At 42.5% G+C, this 19,257-nt stretch overlaps 1 protein-coding gene across 15 annotated transcripts in view; it reads right to left on the bottom strand.

Annotated features, from left to right (window-relative positions):
- The window catches only part of BIN1 (bridging integrator 1), a 139,154-nt gene that overhangs the window by 63,330 nt on the left and 56,567 nt on the right, over positions 1-19,257 (bottom strand). For all 15 annotated transcript variants that reach the window (XM_077320585.1, XM_077320582.1, XM_077320576.1 and 12 more), the window contains 3 exons: positions 10,822-10,876; positions 8,090-8,184; positions 7,324-7,419 (listed from right to left, as the gene is read on the bottom strand). In XM_077320585.1, the coding sequence (XP_077176700.1) occupies positions 7,324-7,419; positions 8,090-8,182 (189 nt within the window). In that variant the 5' untranslated portion in view covers positions 8,183-8,184; positions 10,822-10,876. The remainder of the gene's footprint in view (positions 1-7,323; positions 7,420-8,089; positions 8,185-10,821; positions 10,877-19,257) is intronic.

The following is a 19,257-nucleotide window of genomic DNA, read 5'->3' on the forward strand; positions in this document are numbered from 1 at the left end:
CTGGAAGCTGGCATTCCTGCCTCCAACACATATGGCTTTTGTTACGTTTATATTCCAGCCTGTGCTCTCTCTACTTGCCAGACCAGATATAATTGTAATTTCATGCTTTCTCTCTAGTTTAATTAAATTTCACAGTACAGTTCTGAATGGCACTGCTGGCAATCCTTCAAGAATTCTGCCAAATTAAAAAACAGACAATTTAAAAAATACAATAAGAAAGAATCTTTCTGTTAAGAATTTGGCCCAAGTGCATTAAAAAGTCTACTGATACTCCCCCACAAGCTACAGCACACATTAAACCCATCACATTAGTTTCTGACTTTTTAATTTGTGACAGAACAGTTTCCGTTTAAGCCTATGTCTAGTGAAGAAAGAACACTAAATTTTGGATTTTGAAAAAAGCAATGGTGGTTCGTGTTTCCCAGCTATGATGATGTTCTATCCACCACAACCCACTCAAGATTACTTCTGCATCTGGAGGGATTTTTGTTCAAGATAAGAATTACCCTTAATCACACTTCAGTTTCCTAAAAAAAATCTCCAGTTACTATAACTCTGACCACAAGTGGGACAAGTTCAGAGATTTCTTGTTTATTTAAGGAAATTGGTATAAGTAAATAAAAGTGATTACTGGCATCAAACTTTAACTGTTCTCAGGTATGAATTTCCAGCATTACTGTATCACATGGCTCAAACTTGTAGATACTTGGCAAGAGGATTCTAGCTTAGGATTTTCAGCTTATGAGGATCAATATTGATTTTTTTCTACACATTTATTGGAAGGTACCTGGAACCCATGAGGGAGAATAGGAAGGGTTTTTTTAGGATAGATTTATTGTCTTGTTGTTTTTATTGTTCTGAGCTGCTGGGGCCAGCTGGTATTGGGAGCGGAAGCATATAAGCCGATTTATTATTATTCATATTAATAATTAATATGAATAATAATAATAAATAAAAAGAAGAAATCACTGCTAAGTGCTATAAGCAAAAGGAAGCGGGAGCAATCTTGGAAGGCAACAACAGGCACAACAGGCACCTTTACCATTAAAATTAATGAACCAAAATCTCCAAGACTATTTTTAAGCCAACTCAAACAAATCCTCAACCAATTCCAAATATTAACAAACCAGCAGTAATGGCTCATTCAAGATTTGCTTTAAAATCAACATTGTAATGCACATGTAGGCCTGCAATGGGATGGGGAGATAGCACCTTCCATAGGACTCCCTCCATGCAGATAACCTTGCAGTCTCAATATTGACACCTGGTCCCAGGAAACTAGGTAAAGGTAAAGGTAAACGTAAAGGTAAAGGTAAAGGTATCCCCTGTGCAAGCACCAAGTCATGTCTGACCCTTGGGGTGACGCCCTCTAGCGTTTTCATGGCAGACTCAATATGGGGTGGTTTGCCAGTGCCTTCCCCAGTCATTACCGTTTACCCCCCAGCAAGCTGGGTACTCATTTTACCGACCTCGGAAGGATGGAAGGCTGAGAATAGGGTTGCCAACCTCTAAAGGGGAATGTGGAGATCTCTTGGGATTGCAACTGATCTCCAGACACCAGAGATTAGTTCCTGTAGGAAAAGTATTTATGATGTTATAACCCACTGTGGTCCCTCTCCCAGCTCTACCCAAACATCTCCAGATGGAGTTGGTACCCCCATGGGGGAAGGAAAGAATTGGTGAAGAAAGCACTCCAGCCCCACTTACCACTTACAAAGGAAGAAGTGACATCTATTCCACTCCCATTCTGACCTCTTCTTACTACCCGTAAACAGAGGTAATTTATTCTTGTTAAAGAGGTAAAATAATCACATGTCCTCTTTTAATTCAATTTGGAGCTAGCAATTTCTTAGTAACTCACTTACCTCTACTTGAAGAAAACAAATATTCCCCCATCCTCTTGCTTAAGTCAGGTGATCTACACACTCCTGACCATTCAATATTATACATTTGGCTATAAAGTTTTGGTCCCTGGCAACCAGAGAGAAACAGGGAAGAAGTGACGTAGTGATGGGGGTTCCCTGTCAGTGATGCAGTGACATCACTTCTGTGGGGAAACAGAAGTGACATCAGTTCTTTCTAGGAATCACTGGAAAAGCCATGGTTCTCCTCAGAGCTGGCATCAGGCTATCAGGCCAATATGGCCATTTTTGTGTTTTTCTGCCAGCAGCATTCAGAGTAGCAGCCAGAAATGGGAGGTGGAACAGAGAATCCTGCACCCCCAGTAGGGGCTCGGCAACCCTAGCACAAATTAACCAAAGTGCAAGCTCCAAACTGAGGAGACCTGTCTCAGCCTCGGTCCTGAAGTGTTGCCAGTTAGGAACAGTACCACTGCTGTTAAGGGGCTTCCAGCAAGTCAAAAGTTACCTTTTGCTTCTCTGTATGGCAACAACCAAACAAAAATGCACTGTGAAGGATGATGTATGCAGCTACTTCAGGCTGCATGAAATGGATAACCATGAGAAGTGAGGGAGAGCTAGATCTGGATGCTGCAAAAGGGGGTTAAAGACGTATTTGATTTCACTGGGATGAAGCCAAGCTGACCTTTTCCATGTGGGAACACAGTTACAAGCCCTGCCATATGGCAAGTACATTTCCTTTACAACCTTCTCAAAGCCATTTGATCCTTGGGAAAGGAAAACTCACAGGATAGGATCTGATGCCAGGAGAGAAAGGGGGAAAAAAACCTTGTGGAATGTGGACTACAACTTTCCCTGTATAAAAAAAGACTTTCACCAGATGCATGTAACCATTCCTTCAAAGTGTGTTGCCAGCAACAACAGATCCTTCATGGTTAATTTTCCTTGAAGGCAGAGGGATGTGGCAGATAAGGGGAAAAAAAGGGTCAGAGATGCTTTACCCTACAGGCTTTACATATGATATTGTATACTATCATGTAGCTAAGCCACAAAGCCAACTTTGCATGACATTTGTTTTCCATTTTTCAAAAAAAGTTCTCAACTAACTCACTTGAATGTGGCTAGCGCTCTCCCTCTCTCTCTCTCTCTCTGCACTTAATTCTTTTTAAAAGATCAGCGTGTAGATTGTATCCCACAAACGTTATGAAGAAATGCATTTTGGGGTGGACATCTGAACTGAGTAAAACCTTCACCAGGAGTTTTTTAAAAGTTTTATCTCTAGGCAAAGAATGGAGAAGAAGCGAGAAGTCAGTTCAATGGCTTTCCAGTCCCACCTCAGCTATCTCTTAAGACAGGATTAGTCAACCTGTGGTCCTCCAGATGTTCATGGACTACAATTCCCATGACCCCCTGCCAGCAAATGCTGGCAGGGGCTCATGGGAACTGTAGTCCATGAACATATGGAGGACCACAGGTTGACTAACCCTGTCTTAAGACATGCTAACAGGTCTAGCAAGAAACAATGAGATGGTCCAGTTCCCTCAACCCAGGCAGGGAACAGAGATTTGGAGGAATTAAAACTAGAAAGACTTCAGGAAGAATCTCCTAAAGATTTCACAGAAAGTTTCTTTGACCTGACTGGGTGAATGGGAGAGGAAAGAGGGGGGGGGCAACTCCTGGGAGCAAGAGGAAGGTCTCTTTGGTGCTGATTCCATCAAAGCAGAGAAAACTCTTATCTGAGATCTGGAGAAGGATGCTATTGCCACGTGCTGGCCTGAATACCTGAAGGAGGCTTGAACACAATGGAGCTCCTGCTGTAACTTTCTAAGCTAAGGAGCCTGCCTGTTCTTTAACAACTGATACGGTATGTATAGAGGGAGGGACAGAGAAACTGCATTTTACCTATTTCTTTTGGATGTCTTGCTCAATCTGGTGATGTGCTAAGAGTATGCTTGTAAACATTTCTTTTTAATAAATGCTTTTTAAACTTCTTATGTTGATAGTGGATCTCTGTGCCACATAAACCCCCACCATCTTGGACACACTATTCTAAAAGTACTGCCAGGAGGAAGGAGAGTTCAGTCAGTTGGAAAGTGGCTATTCGCCACGTGGTACACAAGGCAGTAAGCTGTCTCTGTGGCAGCCGGACTTGGAAGTCATACCTTATTCAGCCCTAAGATCTCCGATTACCTATTGCTTGGAGGCACCTATTGCTGTGAACAAAGGACCTCAAGAGATGTCACCCTCTTTCACTTGGGGAGCTCTTGCTGTGGGAAGAGCAAAGTGGCAGCAATAGCGTCCAATTCCCCTTGTTCACTGTCCAATGGGATTTTACTGACAAGGCTCCCAGAACTCCATCTACTGCTTGTCGGAGGTATCAGGAGGTGATCAGGGGAAGAGAGAGATGGACAAGGTTCATACTTGCTTTTGGATTCACAGTGTGTGCAATGCAAACCTTCATTCATACTTCCTATTTAGCAAGCACTGCAAAATGTATATTTGTACAGGAAATATGTTCCATCCTTTTAAAAAGCATTGGGAAAGGTACCAACACATTAAAGAGCATATTCTGCTTTTATAGCCCTTATTAAGAAACAGGAGGGATGGGAAACTTGTGTAGAGACTAGTTTTATGCTACTTTAAAATAATCAGATAAAGAAAATGCAATAGATGCATTCCACAGCCAGAGGTCAGAGTGAAGCAAAAAAATACCTCACTAATATATATTAAAAGAAGGAACCTATAGAAGAGAACGGGAGCTAGGGTACAGCAAAACACAGCAGTGAACATTTGCCAGGAAATTAGGCAAGAGAGATTTTTCACCACTTAATGGCAATTTCTGATGTTTTAGACATTCTCTGGAGTTAAATGTAACAATAGCCCTATTCACTTGCTGAGCAAATGAAAAACGCTGGATGTCACATGTTCTGTGGCAATTATATTTTATCCATCAAAATTAGAACAGGGATGCAGCACACATCCTGCTTGCAGGAGCGTTGGAAGGGGCCTTACAGGCCATCTAATCCAACCCCCTGCTCAATGCAGGAAAGTCAAAATATCCCCAAAGCCACTAAAAAAAAGAAGTGCCTATCCCCACACAAAGATAATTGGCTTAATTGTTCAATTTTTTTTACCATTATGAAGTGTCTCCTAATGCTCAACTGAAATCTAGGCAGAGTCTGCACTTACTTTGTTTATTCCATTGTCAATCCTGTTGAATTCAGATCGCTTTGAACTCAGGTCTTCCTCTCTCCCCCCCCCCCCCCGCTCCCCATTGAAACAGGAAAGTGTTCTGCACGTGGTTAGGGGTAGTTCAGAAGGGGGGGAGAGCCAAGCCTCTTTCTTTCTTTTCTTGAAGGGTGGGGGAGAGGAGCCAAGCAGGGAGCCTCTTTCTTTTCTTGGAGGGAGGGGGGGAGATGATCGAAAAAGGCAGAGAAGGGAGAAAAAATCCAGGACCGACAGAAGTTGAGAGAAATTAGGGGCTTCTCCTTTAAGGCAAGTTTGTCACATGACCACCTGTGGCCAATCACGGGTCCTCTACCACAGAGGAGAGCCCAGATTCAAAACAGCCTTTAAATATTGAGGGTTAAAAGCACTCTGAGATATTGCACAATAAAAGTAGGGTCACTCCGGATCAATCCTTCTTGCTGCAGAAGGAAATTTTAAATTGCCCCAAATCCAAACGGAAATCGCATTCTGTGTAGAGGGCAGGGACTGAATTGATATGGGATTGGAATAAAAGCTCCGTGTAATTTACACTCTACCCTCCTGCACCTTAAACCCACCATATCCTGTCTTGCCCTCTAGAACAGCAGAGGAATACCTTAAGGTATTTGAAGATTGCAGTCACACTCCCCTCAGTTTTCTCTTCTGGCCAAACATACCAAATATTTTCATTTTTATTTACTTATTCATTCATCCATTCAATTTTAAACCCACCTCTCTCCAACAACTCAAGGCGGGTTACATAAACAACCCCATTAAAACCCTCCCCCATAAAAACCTCACAACCACAGAAAACAAGACAACTAAAACCTTTTCTCTGTTCACAGCCAACCCCCAGGGGAGGTTGCTTGATGGTACAATGTAGCCTGAGGGGGGCCCTAGATCATAATCCCAGTCTCAACCAAAGACCTGGCAGAAGAACTCCTTTTTACAGACCCTGCAGAACTTTGACAGCTCCATCAGGGCCCTCAGCTGTCCCAGGCGCTCATTCTACCAGGTTGGGGCCAGGACCAAGAAGGCTCAGGGCATGCATATTTCTTTAGGGCCAGGAACCTCTAACACAGTGGTTCTCAACATGGGAGCCGGGACCCATTTGGGGGTTGAACGATCCTTTCACAGTGGTCGTGGCAGGGCAAGTAGCTTGGCTGGGGGGGGGGGGCAGCACCACCCACACAACAGCCTTGCAGGGTAGATAGGGATACAGCATTCATGTGTCTGGAGCAGCGGAAAAGAGCGAGATCGGCAGAGTGGGACAAGAAGCAGAACTGAATTGAGAAACCCCGGGAAAAAAACAATTTATATACAATCATGAACAATGCATCTTCACACCATTGGTCAGTTTTGGTTTAATTTCTGTGAATGAACACTTAAGTAATTTTATGGTTGGGGGTCACCGCAACATGAGGAACTGTATTAAATGGATGTGGCATTAGGAAGGTTGAGAACCTCTGATCTAACAAATTAGAACCTGCAAAGCGGAGTGCCCTGTGGGGGGGGGCATAAGGAGACAAGCTGTCCCTCAGATAGACAGGGCCCAAGCCACAGACGGACTTAAAGGTCAAAAACATGGCCTTGAACCTCACAGAATTTATTTTGCAGAACCACCACATGTTCCAATGTTTCTACATCTTTCTTAAAGCACGACAACCTGAACTGGACCCAGTACTCCAAATGAGGTCTGACTAGCAAGGAGCAGAGTTAAACTATTAATGTTTGTTACTCAGATTCTATGCTTCTCTTTACAGGGCTTAAGACTGCATTTGTCTTCCCCCCCTCCCCTCCCCTCCCCTCCCCTCCCCTCCCCTCCCCCCCCTTTTTTTTTTGGCAGCCACATCACACCATTAACTCATGCTCAGCTTTGAAATGAATCAAATTTGATGTTTCCCTCCATTCCTTCATCAAAGACAATGATAAAAAGGGTTTAGATTTTAGTTACACATTACATCTAATATTGGCCCAGAGGTAAGTAGGTGGATGGAAGCCTGTTCCCCCATCCCACATTGATCAGACTCATTTTGCCTGACATGAGAATTGAGCTCCTCTCTTGATAAAGAATACCTCTTTCCCCTACAATAGCTCATATTAAACAAAGCAAGATCTCACAGAACCAGTATCCTCACACAATTTTCCTTTGGTACATGCACCATGTGGTATTTCTTCCACCTTGCTCCCTACCCCCCTTGCCCCGAGATACCAATATAAAGAAAAGGGATACAGAAAAGTAGAGAAATAGCCATACTTTTATGTCTGGGAATTGGCCAAGGTAGGTGTCCATAGTTAGCAGTGCCTGATCCACCAGCTTCTGATGGAAGTCTGTCCACAGCAGGTCATTGTTCTACAAGACAATTGAGAAGATCTGTGACCACTCATACAGCCACACTAGTACCATTACACACACACACACACACATAAAAAGGAAGTGCAGCATTAAAATTAAATTTCATATATTACACATGACAAATCCAGCAAGCACGTATTTTGCACCAAGCTGCAGCCAGGTTGATCTCCTTGTGTGATACGTACTTGCCAATGTTTTATTATCCCATTTTAAGGTGCAAAATCCCTCCAGTGGTACAGGGAGGGGGAAAGAAATGCAGGGGCTGACGAATGAAAAATGGCAGTAAAGTGGGATGAAGTCTTAAAAATATGCACTGTTTCATGTAAACACCATGCAAATGCATTTGGACTGCAATCTTTCCAAAAGATCATATCAGACGAGGTTAGATTAGAGTGAAGCAGGATAATATGCAGCTCCTCCAAACAAACAAAACCCTCTAAAATTATAGAGATATCTGGTCTTTTAAATCTATCTCTGGGAAGGTCATGGGATCTAACATGGTTAATTTTTCTCATTGAAACCAATTACTTAGCTCTACCAGGATTGTGTCTACAATGTATAAAAAGGCCCAACTCTTTGCTCAAAGAACCATGATCCCATATACAAGTTGCACCCAAAGGATATTCATACATGAATGATGTGTATTATTGGTGGAATACCTCCTCACCTCTGCTATTTTGTTGGTGTCATCTCTGCCAGGCCATTCAGGTTCATACACTTCTTGCAAACATTCTGTCAGCTTCTTGGAAGCCTCATGCATTGCTTGGAGGTAGAAAAGAGAAATTCAGAAGCTGAGATGATAATAGCAGCACTCCATCAAGCACCCTTCCCGATGAGGAAGAAAGAGAGGAATTAACCTCTCTTGTTGACTGAGGACTCATCCCACCACCAAATGAATTATTTTCTAGGCAAGAAGAATAGAGTTTAACACAAAACATACAGAGAGAGACAAATTGCCATTGGGTGTAACATTTTTTCCTTATTGTGCAGAAACAGAAATAAAAGCATTTTTGTTTCAAAATGGTCTTTGTCTTTAAAATAAAAACAGCCACCATTGTTTGAAGGAAATATCTTTTTCAAGTAACCAGTTTGCAGCTTTTTAGGGTTTTTTGTTGTTGTTTTTTAACTGTAGAGTTGCTTTCTACAAAGAATTTACTTGGCTGAAATAAAACACAAATTCATTTTCCATGCAGTTATTAAATATTATGGGTGGGAAACCAGAGAAGTCCCATGTGACTAATCCCATCCACCAGGAGCAAAACGTTTTTTAAAAAAGAACCATGCTAACAGGGAAAGTGGGAGATCCCATCAGGAACTGCCAGCTGCCTCATAGCTCACAGGAATCAGGGCTTTTAAAATGTCCACTTACTAAGCAATAGGAAATGCTCCACAGCTCAAATAGCTTGACAGCCTCTGAGAATGTTACTAGGGTCCTGTTTGCACACTGCATTTATGTAGCATGTGCTCAAGAGATTAGTAGTTTTCATGCTAGGTTAGAGAGAGGCAGGAATTGTCCTGACCTGCTGAACATCTCTGAACCACCAGCTATTGCTTCTCCACATATGAGAAGCTTCCTAATTTCAAGGCAAGAGCAATTTTTTGGTTGATAAAACCAAGAGCAAATTTGGGGCATTCAACTGATGGGTGTATTTGACTTTTATCTTAAAGCAGAAGGTTCTAGAGGATAATAAGACAAGAAAGGACTACTACTCAAGGAGATCTGGATAGATTAGAAAATTGAGCCACAGCCAACAAAATGACTTTTAATAGGGAGAAATATTTTGGGTAATAAAAATGTAATGTATAAATATAAGATAGGGGATACCTGGCTTGGTAGTAGTACATTCAAAGGGACTTGGGAGTTCTGGTGGACAATAAGTTGAATATGAAACAACAGTGTGATATGGCTGCTAAGAAGGCTAATGTAATATTCCTGCATTGCTAGGGACATAAAATCTAGAGCAAGGGAAGTTATAATGCCACCCTATTCTGCATTGGTTAGTTCAAGAAGGATATTGACAAGTTGGAACATGTTCAGAAAGGGGCAACTAGGTTGGGTGAGGGGTTGGAATCCATGCCTTACGAGGAGAGGCTGAGAGAGTTGTGTATGTGTAGCCAACCTGATGTAGTAATTAAGAGTGGTGGCTTCTAAATTGGCAAGCCAGGCTTGATTCCCCACTCCTTCACATGCAGCCAGCTCAGTGACCTTGGGCTAGTCACAGTCCTGATAGAGCTGTTCTCCCAGAGCAGTCTTGTCAGAGCTCTCTCAGCCTCACTTACCTCACAGGGTGTCTGTTATGGGGAGAAAAAGGGAACGTGACTGTAAGCCTCTTTGAGACTCCTTCAGATAGTGAAAAGAGGGTACAAAAACCAACTCTTTCTTCTAGCATGAAGAAGAAGAGGGCAAGGGGTGATATGATCGCTATGTTTAACTACATAAAAGGTAAACATGTTGAAAAGGAGGCCAACTTGTTTACTGCTGCAGCTTTAGAAAATATTAGAATACAAATATTTATTATTTACTGCATAATAAGATGATTAAAGTATAAAAATCAGCATCTGTGTAATATTGCACATACAATCTCAATGACTGCACATAGTATGACCATAGGTCAAATATGTTTCAACCCTAATGGCTTTCATCAGTGGTCAAATAAATTATATGTGCAAATATAATATTATAATATTAAAATAAGACCTAGTTTGTGTATAAGAATCACAAAATGTGAAGCTCCCAGTAAGATATAATAATGACTCCAGACGTGCAGCTCACACTAAAGAATAAAAATGATCAAAAACCACCACTTGGTCCAAGGCCTAAATTCGGTCCTGTGTGTACATCTTCAGGGTTCCACAGATTAAAACCCTTAGGTCTATATAGACCAAAACACATTTGGTCTATAGTCATATTATGTGCAACCATTGAGATTGTACGTGCAATATTGCACAGATGTTGATTTTTATATTTTAATGCTGTTTTTAATCTTTTTAATGCACACTAAATAATCAACATTTGTACTCTAATATTTTTGTTCAGTCTTTGGGTTCCTGACCTGTTTTCTCAGGCTGGGTTTTTATTCCCTTTTTGTTGCAGCTTTAGAGACAAGGACTAGGAACAATAGATTCAAATTATGGGAACGGAGTTTCCACAATTTCTAAAGGATTTTCTGATGGTGAGGATTTTCTGATAGCTGTTCATAGATGGAATATGCTGCCTTGGGAGGTGGTAGAGTCTCCTTTGTTGTAAATTTTTAGGAGGAGATGGGAATAGCACCTGTCAGGAATGTGTGATTTTTAAGTTCCCAAAAAGTTAGGGGGCTGGACTAGAGGGTCCCTTGTTGTGCCTTGCAGCATTGTGTGAATCTGATTCTATCATGGGACTCTTTTTTCATATTTTACCTTTTACTGATGCCAGGTATGTCCGGAGGTCCTTCTGCAACTTGGAGCCTTCAAACTGAAAAAAACATTAAGCAGCACTAGTGACCAGCCAGCATAACAAAAGGATAGTATAAATCGGCAGCTTATATAAAATAGGGAACATCATGGCTCCTAGTGACCACAACACACAGCTGGGTCTTTCATGGAAGTCAGCAGACCAGTAGCAGTTTTGCCCACCTTTCAGCCACCTCCAGCAGAGATCATAACTCTAAATGATAATATAATTATAGAGGCAATATGGGCTAGAGGTTAGAATATCAAAATGGGGATCTGGGAGACCCAGGTTAAAGTGATACAGAAGCTCACTGGGACCGTTTATGCACTGGAGGTTTCATGCCGGGCTGCAGGCTGGAGTTTTACTTGTGGCAGGTTGCCCCACCTCTTCCTGCACCCACATGGAGGAGCATTTGGCCTGGTGCACCTCATCCATCCCCGATCTGTGCTCCTGACAGGGGGGTGGGGCAGTGAAGGTCCCAGTGCATAAGCGGTCTGGATGACCTTGTTTCAGTCTCTCTCAGCCTACCTTACTGTCCAAGGCTCTTGATAAATGGAAAAAATATAGGATGGAGAATGATATTGTTAGCCACAGTTGGGGAGAAGAGCATAAATACATAAATTAAGATAACTGAACTGAATATTCACAAATATTGGAAATTTGTCCCAAAAACATTCAAATGTGGTTTTATATTTTGCACAGTTAGATTTTACCCCAGTAGCATCTTAAAGAGCAACAAGAGTTTCAGGGCATAAGCTTTCAAGAGGCAAAACTCCTTTTGTCAGACATGAGTAGAAATGGAAATCTCTGTCTGATGAAGGAGCTTTGACTCTCAAAAGCTTAGACCCAGAAACTCTTGTTGGGCTCTAAGGTGCTGCTAGATTCTCCCATTCCACATGATAAATAATGCACTTTCAATGTACTTTTGCTGCTGGATTTTCCTACACGAAACAGGAAAATCTGCTGTTGAAGTGCAGTGAAAAAGCATTATCCAACATGAGCGGAAGGGTTACCACAGGCTAGCAGAGCTACTCTCAGAAGTTTTGAATACCTATGTCATTTTACCACAATTCTGGCTTAGTCTTGCTAGCATCTCTTGGCCATTTTGGAAGGAACTAGGAAATTTCATTTACTGTCCACAGTTAATTATCTAATACTGTGTGTCAATTATCCAATACAATCAGAGAATGAAATGCTTATTACATGTTATTCTGTGATTCTGTTATCTAGAAAATGTTGCCAAACAACACTATGCGCCAACTACTGAATGCTGCCAAAGTCAACCATTAAATACCAGAATTGTATAACATAATCTATGAGGCAAAGCAACCCTGATTCTTCCTTGCAAGGGTTACTGTTTGTAGTAAGTAACTGGTTCCATTTTTCAGATGCTATTGATTGGGCTCTGTAGCCTACAGGCCACTTCTAATCTTCAAGGTCAAAGAATGGAATAGGCTAACTGGCTCTACATGAGAACTTGTGACCACATTGGGAAGGGGAGAGTCAAGAGTGGTGAGGTATCTTCCAGATGATTCTAACCAGAAAGTATTTTTATTAGTTCATTATTATGGTGGGCCAAAAACTATAACTGGCCTAGGAATTTGGAGTCATGCTAGCTAGCTTGGACTTTGATGAAATATGGCCTTGAGTATGATCTGCCTGTTTGCAAATGGACAATACCATAGAGAGCACTTAAATTAAGGCATGAGACTTTGTGACTGTAAGAATGTGTCATCTAATGCAATATTTCATTCTGTTAGGTAGTAAAGCTAGTATTTCTTATTTCCTAAGCCAGCTTACTTTTAGAGATTTGTGTTGCTTATTAATATTCTATAATTTGTTCTAATCAACATCACATATATTTTGATTAAAATCTGTTTCACACTTGCCCTGGGAACCCATGGTGTCCAGACTGGAACTCCTTGAGAACAGTTTACAAGTATTTATTGAATAGTGAATTCATTTTGGAAAATAGCCCAGAGAATATTTGACAATCCATTTTCCAGAGGGTCATATTGAGTACAGATTGGGTGAATCAAAGTATTTTCAAGTGAAAAGGCCACCACTGCAACAACTCCAGGGGTTTCTTTGGAGCTAGTAGCTTTGCAGCTGGAAAGATGGGAACAAAATAAAAATCTGTTCCTTCAGAGTAGCTCCCAAATTGAACAGTATGACTTCAGAGTAAGACACAGAAAAGTATAACTTTAAAAGCAGTAGTCACACTGCTGAGACAACCAAGGAAGAGCTCCCCATTAAAAAAAAAACAGATGGGTTATTCTTAAAGGTGGATGTTTTTAATATTTATAGTGCAAGCGTTGCAATTTTCAGATATTATTCTGATAAAAAGCAGCTGTTCTGTCCCTCACTCTTTCTCTGGAGATACACATCACAAAGATGAAACCATCAGAAAAGGAAAAGGTCACACGCTGGATCCCCTTTCACTGCTATATTTAAACAAAGGCTGGTCAGGATTCTCTGCTGCCACAGAAGCAGCTGTGAAGCTTCAAAAGGCGGATGCAAGTCCAGGGGCATGCCACATCTGATGGCAGATACACATGGGATACCATATTTCCATTTTGCTTTCATCCTTGTAAAAGGAGGCTTTGAAGAGAAGAAGCTCACAAAACATCTGCTTCAGAAGGTACTGATCTGAGAACAGACATTTCCCATCATCATCACCCTCTCATCTCTCCCCCTGCATAGAGCAATTCCCACGTGAGTTTGCTTCCTATCTCTCACCAGTTGCTTGCTAAAATAAACAAAGACCACACTGCCATTTCCACTGCTATGTTGTCATGCAAGCCATACTTTATGCTGAACAAACTGCCCTGTTTATGCCACGCAGACAGTCCAGGGCCTCCCATCCCAGCTGCTGAAGTAGCAAAACTGCCTCATCAGGAAGGAAGTTGGGTTAAGAAATTATTTGCTACTATCACTTGCATCCTGTTTTACATTCTAGCAACACTTCATTAAATTAAAAAGGTAAACTTGGAAATGCATAAAAGTTAGACACACACAAAAATATCCCATGCTGTTCATGGAACAGAGACTGCAGTCCTGCACCCAATTATTTAGAACTCAGCCTAAGTGAAATCAGTGGGACTTCTTTCCAAATAAACTAGCATGAAGTAGGGCTGCATGTAAGTATGCCAGACCCTCACTGGGGCCTAGAGATCCCCTGCTTTGGCTCCTCTCCCCCCCCCCACCTCTTTTATGCTCCTAGGTAGTACCTGCTAACCACATGGTTCATAAGGGAAAGCAGATCTAAGGAGGACAGGTGTAAAATGTTCAACTAAACCAGGCTTTCTCAACTAGAGTTTCATGAAACCCTTGGGTTTCTTGATGATCCTGGAAGGATTTCCTGAATGGGTGGGAGTGAGGCCGAGCCCCAATGGTCCATCCTTTAAAAGGACATGAGGCGAGGCTCCTTCCCTTACCATTGCACCAACGCTCGAGCTGCATGAAGGATGCTGGGTGCAGGAGTCCAGCCTGCCATGTTCTCCCCAGCTCCCAGATCTCCTGAGGCAGCAAACCACCCCACCAGTGAGTCTTTGGGGGCTCTTGTTGAGTGATATGACCATAAATGGTCATGTTGACCTGCCTCCCCTCCCAAAATGATCAATGATGGGTCTGGAGAAGGTGGGAAGGGGGGGGTCCCCAGATGGGCATGTACCTGGGGACCCAACCATATGCTTCCCAACCATATTCTGCATGATCACACCACTTCTGGGGTTTCTTGAAGCCTAAAGAATGTTTCAGGAGTAACAACATACCATTTACATAGATGTCACACACACACACAAACACAGTTGAAGGAATTTGGAACAGAATCTCTTCTTCTAGCACGGACACTTCCCAGGTTTGGCAGATGACAGCATGACATTAAAAAAAAGTGTCTATGTCACGAGTAGGAATGTTCAAATGCCCACGAGTTTGGCTTGCATCCTGTTCACTGGTCTTTAACAAAGACCTTAATTTTTGATACTTTGATTACATATCTTGGCAATCTATTAATGGGTGTTCAGAAGGTTGTTTTACTGTATTTCTTCCTAACAATGTGCATTCTCACACTACCCCATTCCACCTTGCTGCATAACTGCTCAACTCAGCAGGAATTGCTTAAGTCAGTCATTCTTAACCAGGGTCGCTAGTAAACCCAGGGTTATTCCAGAGCCCCAGAGGGATTACTCCAACTGAGGAGTGATTTAAGATAGACAGACAGACAGACAGACAGACAGACAGACAGACAGAGTACCCCAGGGAGGAGTCAGGAGGACAGAGTGGCTTTCTGCTCAGCTGTCTGGTTTGCAGTGGCCTTGTCACATTCACACACTATTTAAAAGTGAGAGAAGAGCCAAATCGGCTGCACTCCCATCATTGAGTCCTCCCATTTCTCTCCTCTCAAAATTTCTTCTCAGAGCCCCACCAGCAGAAAATGGCTGGAGGACACTTTTGCTTATATATTTCTGGAGGACACAAAAAATGGTTGACACTTTTGCTTATATATTCCTACTGTTATGATGGTCAGTTCTTAGTCTGACGAAGGCTTGCACTCGAAAGCTCACGCCTTGAATAAATCTTTGTTGATCTTAAAGGTGCTACTGGACTCTGATTTTATTATGTTTACAAGGTAATTGTAAATTTAGAGCTCAAGGAGGACAACAAATGGTAAAAGTAAAATAATCCACCATCTTTATTTATATAAGAAAATAACACAAAGAAATAGGCAAATATTTCAGGCACACTTACAGACTATCAGGGAATTCAAGAGGGAAAAGAGCTGCAGGGAATCAGGGGAGATATTTACCAATCCTGGAGAGCAGAGAGGAAGAGAGACACAACACAACCAGCCAGCAGTGTGAAGGGTGATCTGAATGGGTCCCAGATCAGAAGCACAATTTGGCTTGGCAAAGCCAGTGGTTTTATATCTTTTTGAGAGGAGGGGTCGTGCTTGGCATATGGTGGGGGAGTGATGGGGGTATGATAGAAGGATGATAGAATTTTCCAGGAGTGAGGCATTGGGAAATGGCCTGGCTGGGTCCGGAGATGGGTATTGATAGGCTTAAAGAAAAGAAACCATCATGTCTCAATAGATCTAGCTTTGGAGTGGGGAAGTGATTTCCCCTGACAAAGGAACCTGCCTAGAAGCCTCAAGGCAAACTTGACTCTGCTGGCCACTTGATCAGCAATACAATGGGGTGGGGGGAGAGGAGAGGTAGGCAGGACATGTCTCGGGCTACATCTGTCATGTTAAACCTTTGGCTTGGAAAAGCTGGAGAGGAGATGGAGTCTAGCCGAGCTAGGTCTTGGCAGACTATGGACATGGTGCCTGGCTTTGGCATAAGCCTAGACTGTTGAGGGATGCCACTGGTTGTTGGGGACAGTATGCCAGTCTACTGAGTGGGGTCCAGCCACACATATAATTGGAAACTGGAAGTCCAGCTCCCAACTTCACTGCTTCAATGAAGTTGTATCCCCTTCTGGAACCTCTGGTGCTCATCATTCTGATGTGTTCAGGTCCCTGTGGTGTTTGATGAGCAGTGCAAATGAAAGTAAAGTGGGAAGAGTCATCCTACAATGTTTCAGACAGAAGATGAGCAGTTCTGCTGACTGCATTAGGCTGCTATAGTCCTCTAGAAGCTAGGACCCTGAATCTACCATCATTTTCTTCTATTTGTTATCCACAGGAGGTACTCATCAGCGCCTAAGACTGTGCTGAACTACAGCTCCCTCTGATGTCAAAAGAACTTGCTGGCAATTATTTTTAGCATCAACACTTTCCTTGACAACCATTTCACACAAGTGGGAATTTCTGCATATGCAGAACACCTGCTTTCCGCTAGCAAATTTAAAAAAAATGCCTTCCCACTCACACACCAGCTGAGTTTTCAAGCAGGTCCAGATGTAACTACAGACAAAAGCAGTAGTGAACATTGACAAGTACCATTTACAACACAAGAAATGCTTATGGTAAACACCCATTAGCAAGATGTATTTCACATTTTCCTGATAATAATCAAAGTGTGCCTTCCAAGCAAGAACCAAGGACTTGAGAATCCTGGGTTCAAAACCCTAATCAGCCATAAGAGGTCTTTTAGACAACTCACAAAAGCATATCATGGGTTTTTGAGAAGATGGAATAATTTCACATGTACCTTCTAAACTCTTTGCTTATAGGATGGGATGTAAATACATGGCATATAATTAACCATATATTTTTGCAAAGCAGACACTCCTTCTTTTCCTGATTTTTGAGAATCAAATCAGATATTACATCTAAGGATCTTTTTTCATAGAGTTAATATGAAGTAACCATTGTTTCTTGTATTTCTGTTCCATTTTCAGCTATAAAGTCAATCAAATTGTACAACTACAGAGGAGTGAATTTCTCCAGCTCAGAATAGCTCCTAATCTGGACTATCTTTAATATTTAGGTGTTTGCTCCAATGATCTACATTTAAAGTTGGAGAACTCTGAGGAGAATGTTTCTCTCCATTTCCCCCATCTCCACTATCTATTGAGACTCAAGAAAAATAAGATGCATAGAAGGGCTTACTGTAACATCTAAAAACGGAGGACCTGGGTAAAGTATACTCACTCGTTGCAACATAACAGCATCTATAGAAACTGCATGAAAACTAACCCTCCTCAAAGGGTTGCCAACCTCTAGGTAGTGGCTACAGATCTCTTACTGTTGCAACTGATCACCAGGGAATGGAGATCAATTTACCTGGCTGTTTTGGAGAATCGACTCTATTATACCCCACTCCTCCCCAAATCCTCCCTCCACAGGCCCCAACATCTCCAGATATTTCCCAAACCAGAGCTGGGAGCCAAGCAGGGAGATGCCAGGTGCAGCTCTGCCCTCTGCTGAGAGCTCTCATATTTCAGAAGCAGAGCTAAGTGGCATCCCTGGACTGCGAGCTGTGCTACATCAGAGGGTGAATTCAAGAAGTGGGGGGAAGCTCTATGGCAGGGGTAGTCAACCTGTGGTCCTCCAGATGTCCATGGACTACAATTCCCATGAGCCCCTGTCAGCAAACGCTGGCAGGGGCTCATGGGAATTGTAGTCCATTGACATCTGGAGGACCACAGGCTGACTACCCCTGCTCTATGGGCAACCTGCTCCATCGTTTTCACTGCCCTGCAGATTTACTAGGTGCAGGTGTTCGCATTAATTTTATTATGGGCAACAAGATTGAAGTTCATTATTTTCCACTTTAATCGGACAGCCCGGAAAGACCCACTGGGAGCAATCGACTCGCACAGTCCAAGTAACATGCAAGCATCCTATTTACCTGAGATTCACACTTGCAATGTTTCATTTAATGGAATGGAAGAAGTGACCTCGTATTCGTTTTGTTGCTAGCCCAGGTAAATGATTCAAATGTTGCTACTGTCACACCCTTCCAAGGCACACTCATCCTTCGACAGACCTCCTCAGTCCACAATGGGAATAAAACTGCTTTACAAGTCATCATAAGGGTCAGCAATGTATATTTTAAGCCAGTGATATGCTTTAAACACTATAGAACTGGGGAGGAAACCTTTACCAAGTATTGACTGCAGCTTCATGGACTGCAGTTTATGCTCTGTTGCCATGCTGTATCACCTCTCAACAGCCAATTACCTATTAATAAGCAACTGCAATTGGATCTGTGCCACTGATATATAGAAAGCCCAACTGCAGATGCTCCACATCCACTATGGGAAGTTTTAAAACAAACAGGGAAAGGCTGGGGGGGGGATTTCCCAGCATGCTTCCCTCTCTCATTTCTACGGCACCCTGCTACTTTTACCTACTGCCACTTTGACCATGATGCTAAGGGTTTATTCTGAGGAAGCAACCCAAAGGACAATAACCTAATACAGATCATTACAGGAGGAAGACTCCACCTCCTGCCATCCACCCCCATCAGTGCTGCTCCTCAAATCCCAGAGGCAGCTGGGCCTCCAGGAATGTTGGTGCCTCTGCCAATGAAGAGAGCCACGTTCAGCTTGTCTGTCACGTAGCAAAGCCTGTTTCCAAGCAGAGAGGGAGGGAGATCTCGTGCCATTCATAGGGTGAGAGCAGCAGACTCATAGTTCTCTGAATGGACATACAAGGTTTTTAGAACAGGATCATGCTCTCCCCATTGAGAAATAAGGAAAGATGACCATGCTAAGCAAGAAGACCCACGGCTAATTTTAAATCCCTCCCTCCCACTTTCCACCACTGGTCTTGTGCCCCCAGTGACTGTACAGAAAGGCTCTCATCTCAGGACAGCTGCTTTTCTTTGCAACAGCATAGCCAAAAAAACCCCAAACTTCATTTTTCAATGCTCTTCGGATTTCCAGAAGCTATAAATATACACATCACTGCAAAGGATCAGATTTCTTTGGCCCTTGAGTTTCCTTGAGCA

The sequence above is a fragment of the Paroedura picta genome, chromosome 2 (genome assembly GCF_049243985.1).
Source record: "Paroedura picta isolate Pp20150507F chromosome 2, Ppicta_v3.0, whole genome shotgun sequence".
NCBI lineage: Eukaryota > Metazoa > Chordata > Lepidosauria > Squamata > Gekkonidae > Paroedura > Paroedura picta.